Source organism: Panthera tigris, chromosome D3 (assembly GCF_018350195.1).
Source record: "Panthera tigris isolate Pti1 chromosome D3, P.tigris_Pti1_mat1.1, whole genome shotgun sequence".
NCBI lineage: Eukaryota > Metazoa > Chordata > Mammalia > Carnivora > Felidae > Panthera > Panthera tigris.
The window spans coordinates 31,740,194-31,757,561 of NC_056671.1; the positions used below are offsets into that span (position 1 = coordinate 31,740,194).

General features: G+C 41.7%; 1 protein-coding gene across 6 annotated transcripts in view; it reads right to left on the reverse strand.

Annotated features, from left to right (window-relative positions):
• Positions 1-7,459: 7,459 nt before the first annotated feature.
• CEP192 (centrosomal protein 192) overlaps positions 7,460-17,368 on the reverse strand; it is a 130,823-nt gene continuing 120,914 nt past the window's right edge. For 4 of the 6 annotated variants that reach the window (XM_042961352.1, XM_042961350.1, XM_042961353.1 and 1 more), the window contains 5 exons: positions 16,777-16,896; positions 16,205-16,326; positions 13,491-13,620; positions 12,981-13,039; positions 7,460-7,907 (listed from right to left, as the gene is read on the reverse strand). In XM_042961352.1, coding sequence (XP_042817286.1) covers positions 7,766-7,907; positions 12,981-13,039; positions 13,491-13,620; positions 16,205-16,326; positions 16,777-16,896 — 573 coding nt within the window. In that variant the 3' untranslated portion in view covers positions 7,460-7,765. The other 2 variants (XM_007085886.3, XM_042961351.1) reach the window with 2 other exon arrangements.

Here is a 17,368-nt window from a genome sequence, read left to right on the forward strand (position 1 = left end):
GAATCTCTTGGAAACACACATCAACAATTTAATCACCTGTCTGATCCATCTCATCTCTTCCCCTTGTTCACCTGCACAGGTGCCAGCAGGTAGGCCATCAGGACCACACCATGAGACAGCTATGGTGTAAACAGGGTAGCCTGCTCCTGATTCTAGTGCTTTTACATTAGCAACATTTGCTTGTGGCTTGAGATAGGAATACATCATTCTATTAGGGGCGCCTCGCTGGCTCAGTTGGTAAGCATGCAACTCCTGATCTCAGGCTTGTGAGTTCAAGCCCCACGTTGGGTGTGGAGCCCACTTTAAAAAAAAAAAAATCATTGTATTAAACAGGGGTCCATCCATTCCTATGTTATTATTTATATACTCTTGGTATTTCCTTTGAAATATTAAGACATGGAAACTTCAGTGATGATGCATTCATTCATTCAAAACATACAAAAACCTATCATAAGCCAGCACTACTTTAGGCAGAGACTTCAGAGGTAAACCAACCAGCCCTGGTCCCTGCCCTCATAGCACTTCCAATTGAATGTATGGAACAGACACTCAACAGAGCATCATTCAACACAGTTACCCATTAGTCAATGGGCCATCTTCCCTGAGGACCTGAAAGGCAGGTAAGAAAGGTCCCCCTGTGGAGAAAGTGTCCCTGTGAAAGAGAAGGTGTTGGGAGGCCCACCCCCGGTGGCCTTGCCTGTGGAAAGCAAGTGAGGGGCAAGCAGGCTGGACCAGAGGGATTAGGTACACCTGGCCCCAGCAGCAGAACAAACTGGCCTCTGGATGTTTTAATAAAGACAGTTGCCAAAGAAGCTGCTGGAGCATCACCTTCCAAGACTGAGGACATAGTGCTCCGTCCACAGAAGTGCCCTCTGCAAAACTATACCACAGTCAAGTGGCGCTGGTGCCTGCCCCCTCTCCCCAGCAGTCCTGCCCCCTCACAGCACGGATGTGGAGGATGCCTGCTGAGTCCATTCAGATGACGAGGGTGTTTCTGGCCCTGCCTCAAAGCTTCTCAGGGCCCAAGCCTTACATGTGGCAAAGCATAAAATACTGCATTTCCTCACACTGATTCCTACACAAGGGCAGTTTTATGGATCAGCCACAACATAAGGAGAATCTGCTTGAACCAAGCAGTGTCCTGTCCCACCTGAAGTCATAGTAAGAAAGTTGCCATAGGCTGTGTATGCTAACCCTGTTTGTAGAATTAAATACAATCGCTTCCATGTGCTTATACGTATTTTTCAGGTTAGGCACTGGCTGTAAGAATAAAATTTATAACAATGCCAAGGAGGACCAAATGTCCAATTGTGCTTTCATCCGCCTAGCTCCTCCTATACCTCAATGCCACGCTCTCAAAGCCATTGCTGCTCAGCTCCATTAGGCATAGGGCCACCCACCCCACATGCCTTCCTGTCCAAACAAGTCCAGCGCTCTGGCAACTGGAGGTAGGTTAACATAGGCTCTCATTCTGTTTCCCTAAATGCTCAATAAGCTCTAACTGCTTATAATCATTTGGTGTGCATTTGAAAACTTATAGGATTCTTGGTTCCAGTATGCCAAGATCTTTGCTTGGGCATAAAGGGGAGTGTCCATTTGAAACTAAAAGAGAGTTTTCTAGGGCGCCTGGGTGGTTCAGTCAGTTAAGCATCCCAACTCTTAATTTTGGCTCAGGTCATGATCTCACAGTTTGTCAGACTGAGCCCCGCATTGGGCTCTGCACTGACAGCACAGAGCTTGCTTGGGTTTCTCCCTCTCCCTCTCCTCTCTCTGCCTCTCCCCCCCGCTCTCTCTGCCTCTCCCCCGCTCACAAACACACACTCTCAAAATAAATAAACTCAAAAAAAAAAAAAAAAGAGCTTTCTAATCACAGAAAGATCAATAGTTGTTGGACTGTTTCCATTCATTACATGTAATTATTTACCAATGTGGATGATTATATGAGCTTGTTACACTGGCAGCAGTTTTTCGTTAAGCATCACTTTGTTATCTACTGCTGCGTAACAAATTACCAGGAACTTAGTGACTTAAACAATAAGCATGTATGATATCAGTTTCTATGGGTTGGGAGTGGGGGGCCTGGCTTGGCAACCCAGGGTTGGACGAGACTAGGGTTTTGTCTGAAGGCTCAACTGGGGAAGGACCCACTTTCAAGCTCAATTACATGGTGGTCCACAGTATTCACTGCCTTTTGACCTGCCAGACTGAGCCCCTCAGTTCCTAGCCAGTTGTTGGTTGGGAGCTGTCCTCAGTGCTTTGCCACAAAGACCTCCCCAGATGGCATCTCGTTCCATTAAAGCCAGCGGGAGTCTATCGGCAAGACGGACATCTCTTTGTAATCTAATCATAGAAATGACACGTCCACCAATGTTGAGGTTAGAAGCACATTGCTCAGGTGGAACGATTACACAGGCCGTGAACACAAGGAGACAGGAATCATTTTGGGCCATCTCAGAAACTGCCCATAATGCCCACCACACCCATCACTCAAGTAATCCTTATTTACAAAGCAACTGTTTTTAGAATATTACAGCTCTGAACATTTTTATCTGCTCATTCTCTTATCCAAGCTATAGGAAATGGTATAAAAACACAAAAACAAGTGAGCTATTTCTTTAAAATAAGTATTTGAATGGTTTAGTTTCACTGCTTTAATATGTCATTGGCCTGTTTAAAATGACAGAGTAAGTAGCAATATCAAATAATTTCCATAACCAAGGTCCTGTAGGGTTCAAGGATTTAGGAAGGTCTGGGACAAGGAGCACTGTTTGTAAAGCAGCATGACAGCACACAGGGGAGCTGGCAGGATGCTGGACATGTGTGGTTATGGGAATCACAATGGCATTTTGAAATTTAATAAGAGCTGGTTAGCCACCTAGAAAGATACAACTCGCACACAATTTGAAAAGTAAACTTTGTCAAACTCGCTGGCCAATGAGCCGGCGGCTGGAATCCGAGGGCCAGCAACATGACACCCGTAGATCTGAGCCAGGCTGGGCATCCAGCATGAGCAGCAGCCAGGGGATGTGTCTTTGAGAGGAATGATGCATTAATTCTCACTAAGTGGAAGATGTTGGGAAATAGACTTTTCACTTCAGAACAAGGTTTTCATCAAACCTCTATAGAATAACAAGAATCCCCGTGTTAAATATAAAATTTTAGAAAATGAATACTGAATCGAAAAGGGAGGAAAGCCACTCAATAAACAAAGAGAACAAGTTCATATTTGTGAGACATAGCCCAATTTAATTCTACCCAGAGATCCATGTCCCATAAAATATATGTATCCTATGTATAAAATCATCCCTGAGTTTAATTGGAGACTAAAAACAAATGCCCTCTTACCCGGTCTCATTTCTGGACTAATTAAATCAGTAATGATGCACATTAATCATCCCTGAATTCTACGGAACTTTGGGTCTTGCCTGCTAAATATCTTGGCTGGCTGAGAAGCAGGATCATGTGTCAGATGTGTGACCCAGGTGGGACACACTCATCTGTGATCTCAGGGTCACTTTACAAAGGGAATCAAATTTTTAAAAGAAGACATATACCAATGTTACATTTTCTCTATTTCCAGAACAGTTCCTGTTATCTGCAACTGGGTACCCAAGTCAGAAACACCAAGGTTCGGATCCCAGCCCTGGCCTGCTCATCCACACCAGGCCATCCTGCCCTCCTGAGCCCAGAGCCTGCTACTGATCTGCTGGTCTGTCCCCAGACATGGTCACAGGTACCTGGAGGTTGCAGCAGGAGGGAGGCCTCTGATCCTCTCTCCCCCAGGCCTCCCTGCCAAGAAAGGGTCCATCGCTATGAAGTTGATATGAATTTAGGGTGACAGTCATGTAAGGCACTGAGACACTACCTGCCACATAGGAAGCACTCAATAAACATTTACCTATTATGGTGAGGAACAGTCCACAGGAGACTGGTGAGAAACTAGGTAAGAAATCTTGGGGAAACCTGGGATGCTGTGTACTGGGGTTGGTGAGAAGCATGGCTGGGCCTTTGGATCAGGACGATGTGCAGAGAAACTTCCAGAACAATGAATGTGATCATCATACATACATGGGCTGACCAGGTCTGGGGATGCAGTGGTCAGAAGGGCAGCTAGGTGTGTGGTCACACAGAGCTTACATTTTAGAGGGAGATAATTAGTCAATAAGTATGAAAGAAAGGGTCAGGTAGAGAGAGGGTTGTAATGGGAAGTAAGCAGTGTGATGTGAGATAGTCAGGCTTCCTTTGGACACAGTGGTCAGGAAAGGCTCCCCAAGGGAGGGGAGGAAACAGCCATACCAAGATCTGGGGGAGAGCTTGACACGGCAAGGGCCCAGCAACTGAGAAGGCCCTAGTGATTGAGCCAGAAAACAACAGCCACAGAGCTGGTGCAAGTGGTTGGAGGAGCAGCAGTTGAAGCCACAGAAGAAGGCAGAAGCCAAATGACCAACAGCCGCCCAGGCCAACAGGAGAGTGAGTGTGGGCTCAGACTGCGCGTAATGTAATTATACATACAGTGAAACCTTGGATTGCGAGTAACTTGTTCTGCAAGTGTTCCGCAAAAATAGCAATCCTTTCTAATAAGTCTTAACTTGATAAAACAAGCGAGGTTTTGCAGTACGAGTAGTACGTGATGCCAAATGTCACATGATCACAACTGAGCCAATGGTCCTTCTCTCTCTCTCTTGCTGTGGGATTGTGGGTGATGATCTTTCATGCTCAGATGCTCGGTCTCAACCTACAGCAGTTGGCAGAAATCAGTGATTTTTCAGAACGTTGGAAGGTGCCCATAACTGGCACTAGTGTATTTTTTTGTCACTTCAAAGCACCTATGGACAGTCCTTTGCTTTTCCATACAAGAGTACGCCTAGGAATGCTTTGCTTCATTCTAAGTCAGGCTGCCTGCAGATATAGACCCTTTCCTCAGCTGCCTTATTGCCACTTACATTAAATACAGTGTATGATGAGTTTATTAATACTGTACTGTAGTCAACATCCATGCAAGTGTATACAATGGCCTCATTCAGAAAAATATTGAAAAGAAGGGTGATAAGAAGAAGATGATTATGGTGAAAGAAGGAAATCATTGAGAAGTACAAAGTGGCCAAAATTGCAAGATCTTATAAGAAGTCTACATCTGTATCTCATCTGCAGAGAAGGAGGAGAAAAGTGTGGAGGAATCCCTCACTGCAAATGAGGTCAGGAGATGTGTAAAATGTGGGAAATGGAGCAAAATTTTGTACAAAAGCACCACCCAAGTAAGGCTGTAGCAGTGCGAGCAATGAATCTGCTTAATGACAATGCAATGTCACATTTCTGTGAAATCCTCAAAAGGAGACAAAAGCAAGTGTCATTGGATAGGTTATTAAAGTTGCACGAAAAGAAAAAGATTCCAATGAGCCAATAGATAGCAGTGATTCCGTTAGTGATAGTGAAAGTCACCCCACACAATAACCCTCCTCTCTTGTCTCCCTCACACCAGCCACAAAGGTTTTCAAAAAGGTAAATGCAGGTTAATTTATTTTTCTTTACATTTTGTATTTTCTTATTTTGTATCATATTACAGTATTGTAATCACTTTTATATGAATATTTTTGGGTTGTGGAATGAATCATCTGAGTTTCCATTCTTTCTTATGGGGAAATTCTCTTTGATATACAAGTACTTTGGAATACAAGCATGTTTCTGAAACACATTTTGCTCACAAACCAAGGTTTTATGGTATAAGCAGAGGAGCCTTGGCTCTGGTCTACCTTTTTACAAACTGTAACTCTGCCTGCTGGTGTAGAAGGGCTTCCTGAGGCAGGAGCACCAGCAGCAGTGTGGGGAGGGGGCAAGGACAGCAGTTTGAAAGGATGGTGGCCCGGGCCACAGTGGCCACCTCTGGACACAGACTGAAGGACTTCTGTGAGACAGGTTCGGTAGAGTCAATGGGGATGAGGGTAGAACACCCAAACCTAGGGTTTTAGCTAAATAACTGGATGAAAAGTGGGGAAATTTATGGAGATGAGGAAAGCTAGAGAGAAACTAGCTTGTTTCCCTGTAAGGCAGGGAGTGGATCAAAGTTTGAGATGCCTATTTGATAACCAGGTGGACATGTCCAGCTGAGCCTGAAGCTTACTGAAGAGTTTAAGACTCAAGATATCAATCTGGGAAGGGATGGGAAAGAAGGGGAACCAGCTTCTAGATGGAAACCTAATCAGGGGTTGGTAACTTTGCCCATTAGATGTTCTTCCACACTGCAGATCACAGTGAAGGGAGCCAGTGACTGGAGTTGCTTTACAGTGATGACTGGCTGCAGTCAACCACTGGTTCACATCCAACTGTTCCCCAAATTCCAAGCATCAGGTTTCCAACACACGGAAGGAACAGGAAGAAATGCATACCCATAAAAGCATATGGTCTGTGGAAGGAGAGTCACTTTTAAAGTTTTTGTTTGCCTAAACCTTTTTTTTTTTTTTTTTTTAACCTCCTGAGTAGAATGTAAAAGCCAAAGTGATGGTTACACAGAAATGTAACAATTCTTAGGAACTGAAAGACCAGGGCAAATATTTTTAAAAAGCAGTACCACCATTTCAAAATTTTTGAGGCTGAATGTTGTCAAATAAATACATGTTCAATCACGAAGTCACCGACATTTGATGTATGAATTCTAAAACTGGAGTAGGACAGTATCAGTAACAGCAACAACTGTTTAACTTGTGAAAAATGTTTTTATAAATGTCTGAGCCAGAGAAATAAGGTAGAAGAGAAAAGAAGAAATGTTTTCCTGTCTCCAGCTCACCATCGCTGCTTCCAAACTGCTGTAGATTTAAGCCATCCAGGCAGCTTCTTGCACATTCCACGGTCTTTCTACTCCATCAGTAATATCCAACTGTGATCACCCTTACCCATTACACAATTGCTCACAATCTGGAATTTTGTTGCTCCAAAGATCAAGGCTATTAGCTGGGGCTCAGGGACTTAACAGTAATGGTTGAGAGGCAATTAATAATCATGTTCCTCCTGGGTAAAACCAGGTATCTGTGTCACCTTTTCTACCTCACAGCTCAAGATGACATAAGGGAGGACTCTTCTGCCCCCTCAGCGACTCACTGCCTTCCCATAGGCACCTGCTTGTGGAGCATACCTTCTATGCGGTGTTCTAGAGCAGCTGTCCCATCTGGCTTTAATTACAATAAATGCTATCTTAAAATACATCAACCTCTCCAATGTATTTGCACAGAATATGAATTCTGCTACTCTGGAGAAAAATAATTTCTTTAAAAGTACACTTCTGTTCTAATCTGGGCAATTAGCTAAAAGAAAGAAGGACCAAAGAAGGGATTTCTTAGAGGAAAGGAAACTGTGTAATGGGGGGGGGGGGGGGGGGGGGGAATCACAAAACAGACCCAGTAGCTTGAAAATAATTAGAATAAAGCAATATTCTGATTTCTGTATTACATGATATAAAAAAGACAGGTTCAATGGAAATGGAAGTTTATTTCTGGTTATACCACATTAAAATATACACCATATTTATTCAGAGTATCATAATCAATGCAAAAATAGAACTCTCTTGTCCCCTATAAAAAAGTTAAGTACAATGCTGTGGGCTATATACATGATATTTTAGTCAGGTCTTCATTCAGTGTTAGCTTCTCAAAACAAACAAAAATCTAGTTATCAAAACAATCTTACAAAATATATACAAAAGAATATTGCAGTGTAAAAACAAAATGAAGTTACCAAAATATAACTTATGTAGTTTACTTTGCATCAAATGTATCTAGTTAATTTTTTCAAGAGCTTCACCCATGAGTCGAATAGCAACACTCTTGCCTTCATCTGTTTGAATAACCAGCAAAGCTTCAAATCTGCCTGCCGACTTTGGTCTGAACTGCACAGGCATGTTGATATAATGCTGGGCTCTGGAAAGAGAAAGGAAAGGTCGTTGGCCTGGTGCTACAGCAGCACGTGCATCACCCACCACTGTAACCAGCTCCGTGCATGGCAGGGTGCGGTCGGATTTTGATGGAAGAACTCAGCAGAGTTATGTCTGGTTTAAATTTGGTTCTCATTTCTTTAATGCTATTATTTAACAAGAAACTGGCACAGAGAAGGGGAAAATCTAAAACCTGGTTCAAATAGTATTGCATATATATTCCTGGCCATCCAAAAAAATAGGAAAAGGGAAACAAGAGGTCTGTTCTATTGCATGTGAAAGTGTTCTGTCCGCAGGCAGGTAGCCATCTGCCCAAGAAAGGGCAGAGGAACAGGGGACCCCCGACCCTCCTTCAGCAGCATGCTCAACTGGGGAGAGTATGAACCCATGCCACTCGTGCCGGTCATTAACAGGGCTGTGCAGGTTCTGCTCCACCAGCATTCGTGTGAACTTTTATTAAAAAACTGTCTTGAAAATTTATTTTTAGATTACGTTTGACCATTGAACAACACGGGTTTGAACTGATGTACACACGGGACAGCAGCATTGGCAGTGAGGCAGTGGGCATGAGCCTGCTCAGACTGAGTATGGCATCTAGGTCACTGCCATCAAATGCTGCCAAGAGGCCAGAGCTTGATGTACTATCATTTTCTTGATAACACTTTCTTTTCTCTAGCTTACTTTATTGTAAGAATATAGTACATAATACATTTAATATACAAAAGTTATGTTAATTGACTATGTTATTGGTAAGGCTTCTGGTCAACAGTGGGCTATTATAAATTTAGTTTTGGGGGGAGTCAAAAGTTATACACAGATTTTCTACCACATGGGGGTTGACACCCCTAATCCTTGCTCTGTTCAAGGGTCAGCTGTATAGAGGCAGGTAATGAGTACCCTGTGTTTAAAAGTATTATGTTGGGAGGTTTCTGTTCACAAAACCAGGTCCCAAGAGCTTAAAATACACCTTTATCCTCATGGTGAATGAAACTACATAAAGTTCATCAAAGCCTATGTGATGTCACTGACTTTTAGTCTTGTTTTGAGTGAAAATTAATAGCTTTCAGACTTCCCTCAGAGGGAAGGTAGTTCATCCCTGAGTCTCATTTCCAAACTACATGTCTTAAAGTTCAGCAATCGGAACTGATATATGCTTTTGTTTCCAACACATTTCCTGTGTACAGTGTTAGCTTTTGGGTATATAATTGCAGTGGGCTAAAAAGTTAGAAAACAGTTTTAGTATTTCAAAGCCCTTTTCCTGGATATAACTGGTAATGCAGAATTTTAAAAATACATGCATACGTACACACACACACACAGAAAATTTTTAAGTCTGGGTTATTTTCCCCTAATGCATTATACCCTAATTTCCCATGTCCAAATTTAAAAACACAGTACCTAGTGCCTGGCACTGACAAACTACCATTTTCTCTTTCATGTTAGCATTTCAGTACCCAGAATAATGTAGTACAATTTGCCAACTTAAGAGGCTTTATAACTTATGAATTGCTAAAAGTAATAAAATATCCTGAAATAAATCTGACAGATCCCATCATTAACAAATTTTAATATAGAACACAGAACTGTTCTATATTCAACTGAGAAAGTGTTTTAAAAATGTATTATGATAAACATATATCATCTGTTTTAGACTTACAGATACTCTGAATAAACTTGAATGCAATTTAGAAAGAACTATAAAATTTAACATAGTTCTAGAACACTTCAAGTAACATGGATACATTTACCATAGTACCTTGTACTATTATTAAAAACTGCTTTTAATCTCTGTCTACACACACACACACACACACACACACACACACACACACACACAACTTTAAACGTTAAAGGTAACAGTAAAGTATGCTGAACCCAGGGGACAGGTCTAGCTCAAAATCCCTTACCAGGTACCAGGCAAGGGCTACTGTTACGGCACAGGCACACAAAGAGTAAAGATGCTTTAAGAGAGGGACACAGTAGCTGTGAACATGCACTCAAACTGCCTCCTCCACTGCCTGCCCCCATCTACAGAACCTGAAAATTCTATAAACCATCATTTTTCTTTTCTTTCTTTTAATTTAAAAGGAATACTCTGTATAGGAAAAAGCAGCTCATTAGCACAGCCGAGGTACCATCACGAAGTAACAAACTGCTTGGTTCCTGTGTGTGCTGGTGAGAAGTAACAACAGCTCAGTGACAGCACTGTCCCTGGCTGTGACTTCTGTGAGAAAACCCTCGGGAATGAGACAGCAGGGTCTGGCAGGTCAGCAGCAGGAGCCTGCCAGGACGCTGGGTGCATGCAGACGTGGGCACAGGAGAGGGGAAACATGTCACTAAAATGCCACAGCAGAGATTAAACTAGAATAAAACAATAGGTTAACAGAAGAACGCTTTTCAGGGCTAAGTGGGAACATGAATGAATTCTTTTTATGGAGATATGATAGAGATGGTCACCTAGAAACCCCAAAACGACCTTTACAAAAAAACTGATAATCAGGGTTTCCTTGTCCCTATTACCTTCCTTATAATCTATTGCTTTAAGGGGGTATATCCCTGGGGCGCCTGGGTGGCTCAGTCGGTTAAGCGTCTGACTTCAGCTCAGGTCATATCTCACGGTTCGTGGGTTCGAGCCCCGCATTGGGCTCTGTGCTGACAGCTCGGAGACTGGAGCCTGCTTTGGATTCTGTGTCTCCCTCTCTCTCTGCCCACCACCCCCACTCACGCTCTGTCTCCCCCCATCTCAAAAATAAACACAAAAAAAATTTTTTTTAAATAATAAAATAAAAAAAGGGGGGGTATATCCCCAACACCCATCCATGTTCCCCGCCTCTGCATTAGACAAAACCCCCGGAACCTCTGGGTGAAGCTCTTCTGGCCTATTTATGTTGCAGTTCATATCCCAAAGGCCTCAGGGCACTTTCATGTGTAAAAGCAGCCCCATCATGCCTCACAACTGCCCCGGGGAGGTGCATACTTGTAAGGCACTGATTACCTCATGTACCCTAGAGATGAGTAAAGTCACATTATTACTCTGGAAGGGTAGAGCTAATGGTATCATAGAACAAAGAACCATCTAATGAACAAAAACGCCACTAAAATAAAGCTGGGAACTGCTTTTCAGATTCTCAGAAGAGATTCTGTTCCACCTGCCAAAGCAAGCTAATCACTGCTCTCCCCCAGCACTTGTATTTCATGAGCCCCTGTTCAAAGTCAAAGTGTCTAATATTTGGGATAAATACAAAAGCACTCAACACTTACAAGAAGAAGCACCATTATTTCAGTTTTGTGTAAAAATTTTCAAGTGAGCTACTGTAGCAAATTTTTGCTTCTGCAAAGTTGAAAGAAGTCATTCTTATGTATAAAGAAACCAGCTTTTCTGCTTTACTTTATGTAAAATTTTAGCCTGTGGAGGAGTCAGGAGAGAAGTTTTTCTGTGACCTGGGGTGTACTTCACTTGGTCTTCTCACTCATGTATTTAAGCAGCGTCCATCTACTGTTAACAGTCTAGCACCACCTGTCTTAAACCAGTAGGGCAAAGCCTCACTGACTGGAGGTCCACAGGCTGCTGGGAGTCAAGGACTCAAGAGTAGAGAAGCTGGAAAATGTTGTTAGTGTTTTTTGTTTTTTAAAGTTAGGCCTTTCTGGGGCGCCTGGGTGGCTCAGTCGGTTAAGGGTCTGACTTCTGCTCAGGTCATGATCTCACAGTCTGTGGGCTTGAGCCCCGCATTGGGCTCTGTGCCGACAGCTCAGAGCCTGGAGCCTGCTTCGGATTCTGTGTCTCCCTCTCTGCCCCTCTCCTGCTTGTGTTCTGTCTGTCTCTCCCTCTCTCAAAAATAAATAAACATTAAAAAAAAAAACAAATAAATGAAGTTAGGTCTTTCTCCTCCATGTGGCTGTTGAAGGGATTAATGGAAAAGCATGGACATGCAGGCAACTGTGGTGTTCCATCAAAATCTGTGGGGCTGGTCTTCACAGACCGCCCCCCCCCCCACCCCCAGTAGGCTGGCTGAAATTAGGGCATTGTCAGTACTGCTGAAGATGTCACCACCTGCTGAGCATCTCCCATAGGGCCAGGTGCTGACACCCACAAATGGCTTACGTCAGCCTCCTAAGGAGCCCAGGTTGCCAGGAGCACTGCATTTCACAAATCAGGAAACCTAGGCTTAGAGACGTGAAGCCTATGATAACTTTCTAGATACATTCATTGTTTAATTTGCAGTTTGTGTCCTTAAGTCAGTCCCCTGGGAGGCAAAGGGAGTGCCAGAACCTCAAGTACAGGAATAGCAGGTTTGGAGGGAAAAGAAAGAGAAGGAGACGAGAGAAGGGCCTCCCCCACACAGTGTCTTATCTTTTCAGGATCTAGAGATACGTGTAACTTTCCAGAGTATGGCACTGCTGGCCTTAGTACCTCAGGAAGAGGCAGTCCTAGACTAGTCCTAGGCACAGTGGTCCAAGTTTTCATGCAACGTGTTTTCGGAATCATCTAATGCTAAAATGAAATACCTACGATTAAGTAGCTTAAAGATTCAAAGATGAAAAGAAAATTATTCTTCAGTGTTAAGTCCAATAGAACCCTACTATTAAACCGGTTTGAGATATCAATCTAAATGTATATCATATGGAAAATGAAGAGTAGCAAGGATTACAAGAAAATGAGGCCCGGATTTAAGAACAATATAGGGTATTTGAAGAATGACAACTAGAAAATATCATAATAAAAGTTTCCCCAGTTAATCTGGGAAGGTTTTTGTCCCAATTATTGAGAATTTAACTCCTTGATTCTTAGCACAGTGAAAATAACATTTAAAGCAGGAATTATTCTAAAGTTAATCACAAGATGATTAAGCTTCTATGTATTTATGCGGCTGGCAAAATACCAGATAACAGGAATCATATGCTAAGTCCAAACCATTGCACAAAGTTTGGGTTGTTAGACAGTAGAGCACACTTATGGGCAGTCGTGAAATGATTTCCCTGCAGGCTCCTCAGCTCTTTTTAGTCCTGAAAACAAAGTCCTGCACTAGGATGAGAACATTTTGATTTATAATAAACTCACCTCAAAGAATATTTTGAATGTTTGACGTAGAAAGGCTCTCTGGGACTTAAAAACTTCAGCTGGAATTTAATATGAAACACTTTATGAAATTATGCAAGTTAGATATTTGAGCATACTTAAAACATTTCTTTAAAGATATTTAGTAAATTTAAGTGTAGTCACAAAATTAGGTAATTGCACATGAAAACAAATTTAAAAGAATTTCAATATGAATTTATCCTAGTTCTGACTAGAGTAAATGCTATCCAGAAATATGTTGGTATAATGGTACAGAAGAAAGAGAAAATGAGAGAAAACTTTAAAAATGAAAATATGAAAACAAATGCTAAATATTTTCAATTCTTCCCATGAGTATCTTTCCAAATGCAGTATGAGTCATTTAAAAAATTAACTCATTATTATAACTTAAGTATAATCTATAAAACAAGCTTCTAAATTATTAGGAAAATATTTATAAAATAGTTGAATATATCCACTTTCCCAAAGCCCACAGTACTATTTCCAACTTACAGAGTGCGTAATGAAAGAATTATTTCGCAAGTTGACTTTCAGCGTCCTTGATTCCCCGACCCTAGTCGGCAGAAACTGATATACATCTTCTGGGGCATAAACCCCACGGTGAGTCAAGTCAAGCTGCCTGCTTTGGAAACATGTTGAAAAGTTAACCTATAAATTCCACAGTAAGTTAGGCTATATACATTAATCTTGAAAGTGTTGATTTGTGTTTTCTCTCACAACTCAGAAAATAGTTCTGTAACAGCAACTTCACTAGTCTGTGTGAAGAGAAAATGCCCACCAGAGCACTCAGATAAGGTGAGGGATCAGCCACTAAGTGGGACAGGACAGTACCCCTTTCTCCTCAGGGGGGGTGGGGCTCTAGCTCCCCGCTCAGCTCACACTCAATGCATCCACAGGTGTTCCCTTCACCTTAGTCCATTTCAGCTGGACCACTCCCAGTGCAGTCCATGGGATGATCCCCATTTTTCAGGACAGACTACCCTGAGAGTGGAACACAAGCTCTGGCCTCTTGGCAGCATTTGATGGCAGTGACCTAGATGCCATACTCAGTCTGAGCAGGCTAATGCCCACTCCCTCACTGCCAATGCTGCTGTCCCGTTGGCCTAGCCCTCAACATCCCTAACTGTTCTTCCTGCAGTCTCCGTAGGCAATCCCATCTCAGTGATCCATCGACCCGACCCCATTACTTCCAGATCTGAGCCTCTGGGCAACATGCCTATCACCACACAATGATATGTCACCATAAATACAGACTAAACCCGGGATCTTTCTCCTCAAACCTGACCCTCCACTTGTTTTTCTGAGAGCCAACCTTGACCCTCTTTCTCTCTCAAGCCCCCTTACTCAACCCATCCACTGAGTCCTTCAAATTTTCTTCCTATATACCTCTCAGATCTATCCATTTCTCATCATTTTCCTTGACACTACTTTAATCCTGGTCTGGTTAATGCTTCTGACTTGTTTTACCATATCTACCCTGGCCTCCTCCTAATCAGCCTGTACCACAGACAGAGGATTTTTCTATAAATACTGAAATCTGATCATGTCACTCAGTGGTTTCCAACAGCTTCCCAAATAAACCCCCAAGTTAACATCTGACATGCAAGGCTCCGTGTGGTCTGCCTCTGCCCACCCACCCTCTGGCCTCCCCTCACATACTCTCCCTCCCTCTGGGCTCTAGGCCTATGTGCTGCCTTTGGTTCCTCGAGGGCCAACGATCCCCACAAGCCAGTCCTCACAATGCTGGGAACTTTTCCTATGCTCTTTACCTCCATCATTTCCATTCATCCTCCTCAACTTAAAGGTCCCATTTCAGGGAGGCTCTTCCCAGGTATCACACATCAAGCTCCCTGTGTCATGTTTCCCATGTTTCCCATTTATTTCCTTCCAGTCCTTTCCACGAGTTGTAATCAAGCCTGTTAGTGAGATAATTTGTTGATGTGCTGCCTCCTCCTCCAGGAAGTGAAGTCCATGGAGGCAAGGACAAGGGCAGTTTTGCTTCCACTACTTGGCACATGGTGTGTGCTCAGTAATTACGAGATGAGCAGATGAGTAAACAGCATCAAAAGAGTGTGGTAAGAACACATACTCTTCAAAGGAGCCTAATTTCTTACAAAATACATTATTTACTCCTATTAGAAAATAAATGACCACATTTATATTAAATTTAGTAGGTATTCAACATATATTTTTCTTATAAGCATCTTCCTCCAGAACAAAGTTAGATCTAAATATTAGTTACTTAAGGATTGTAAAAAACATGTGTATTAGGTAAAATAACTTAAATATTTTCATCACAACTGTGTAAGCTACTGGTATAAAATACACATTTTAAAAAGTTTTTAAGAATCGGCTTTTGTACAATGTTTTTGGGAACATAAAATGGTATGGCCACTTCAGGAAAACAATTTGGCAGTTTGTTTTAAAGTTAAACACATACTTTTAAACAGCGTGCCTGGGTGGCTCAGTCAGTTAAGTGGCCAGCTCCTGATTTCTGCTCAGACATGTTCGAGCCCCATGTCAGGCTCTGTGCTGTCAGCACAGAGCCTGCTTGGTATTCTCTCTCTCCCCCTGTCTCTCCCCTGCCCTGCTCACACTCTCTTTCTCTCTCTCAAAAATAAATAAATAAACATTTAAAAAATTAAAAAATATAAATAAAGTTAAACACATGCTTACCATGTGACTCAGCAATTCTACTTTTCAGGTATTTTTACCCAAAAGAAATTAAAAAAATATCTCCACAAAAAAAAAAAAAAATAGTGTTCATAGCACCTTCCTTTATAATGGCTCCAAATGAGAAGCTACCCAAGTGTCATCATGAAAATGAATAAATTGTGATATGTTCACATAAAGCAATACTCAACAATGAAAAGGGACAAACTACAGACATACTCGACAACACAAGTGAATCCCCAAAAATTATGTGTGGTGAAAGAAGCCAGACTCAAGGGGTGTGTATGTGTATGAAATTCAACAAAACCAACCTATGCCAAAAAATGAGAACAGAACAAATATTGGGGTGAGGGCAGGGCTGACTGCAAAGGGATGTGTAAGATCTTTCTGGGTGAGAGAAATGCTCTGTCTTGACTGGAGTGGTAGCAATGCATGGAAACTCATAGGTAAGGTCACTGAGCATTTTACTGTATATAATTATATCTCAGTAAAGTACTGGAAAATATGTCATAAGAATGACAAAAACAACATACCCAGGTACGAGAGCAGAAGCCTCTGATACAGCTGGTCTCCGGGGTTTAACTAAATTATCTAGTTTAATGAGAGAGTTTGTGGAAATTTCTGAATTTTCAGGCTCATTTTCTGTTTTGACACTCTGTATAAAAAAAAAAAAATCACAGGGTGGGGGATGAGAAATCAATACTAGGAAAATATCTGGAAATTTACCCATTTGAATTCTACTATTTCCTTCTTAATTTTTCAAAGAAAACTTAAGATTTTTAAATTCCCTAAATTGCAAACACTATACCTTATGCTGTTCAGTTTCTTTTACACACACACACACACACACACACACACACACACACACACACACGCTCTTAATCAAGTCAAACATAGATTTCATAGAGCCAAACCCAGACTTCAAACATGCCAATCAATCAAGGCAAATAAGAAAATTAAGATTACAGGGCCAGACAACAGAATTAATGAAATTAGAATACCAGGAAAATAGTCTGCACTTTCAGGGCAGTTTTCCATGTCAATTTCACTTAATGTTTTTAATATATACACACAATAATTTACTTAAATTCAGTGTAACACTCACTTGTCCAGAGAGTTGAAACCTCAAGGTATGTTTCATGTGAGGCTCTTTAAGGGGGTGACACTCAACATCCCAAAACTGAGCATAATCTCCTCTATCTCTGGGCAAAAACATGATGGAGACCTACAAAACAACACATCCAGGGAAGAAATTTAGACGTATATCTCATGTACCTGTAATTGGTATACGGTTTTGCACTGGCTAGTTTTGCCACTAACTGAAAAAGAATTTGAACAATTCTACTTTTGGTGGTCTTGTTACTATATACCACATCCAAAATACATTTTTATTTAGAGTTCTATGTAACATATTCCTCAAAATGTAAATGTTATTTACATTATCAAAAAATTCTAGAGCTGTTATGTACAAGACCTAAATGAGGAAGGTCACCCCAGAAACACAATCCAGTCTTTCATTACAATGCTTATGGAACCCTCTGCTGGCCATGCAGTAAAGGCCTAATGCCCAGAACCAGTTACCCTGACCACACACCTCAAAGTTATACATATGAACTGTAGGAGTACAACCTATAAAAAGCTCAGGATGAGAAAGCTGTAATATTTAAAAGTAGTATCTTACAAAGTTTACCAGTGTT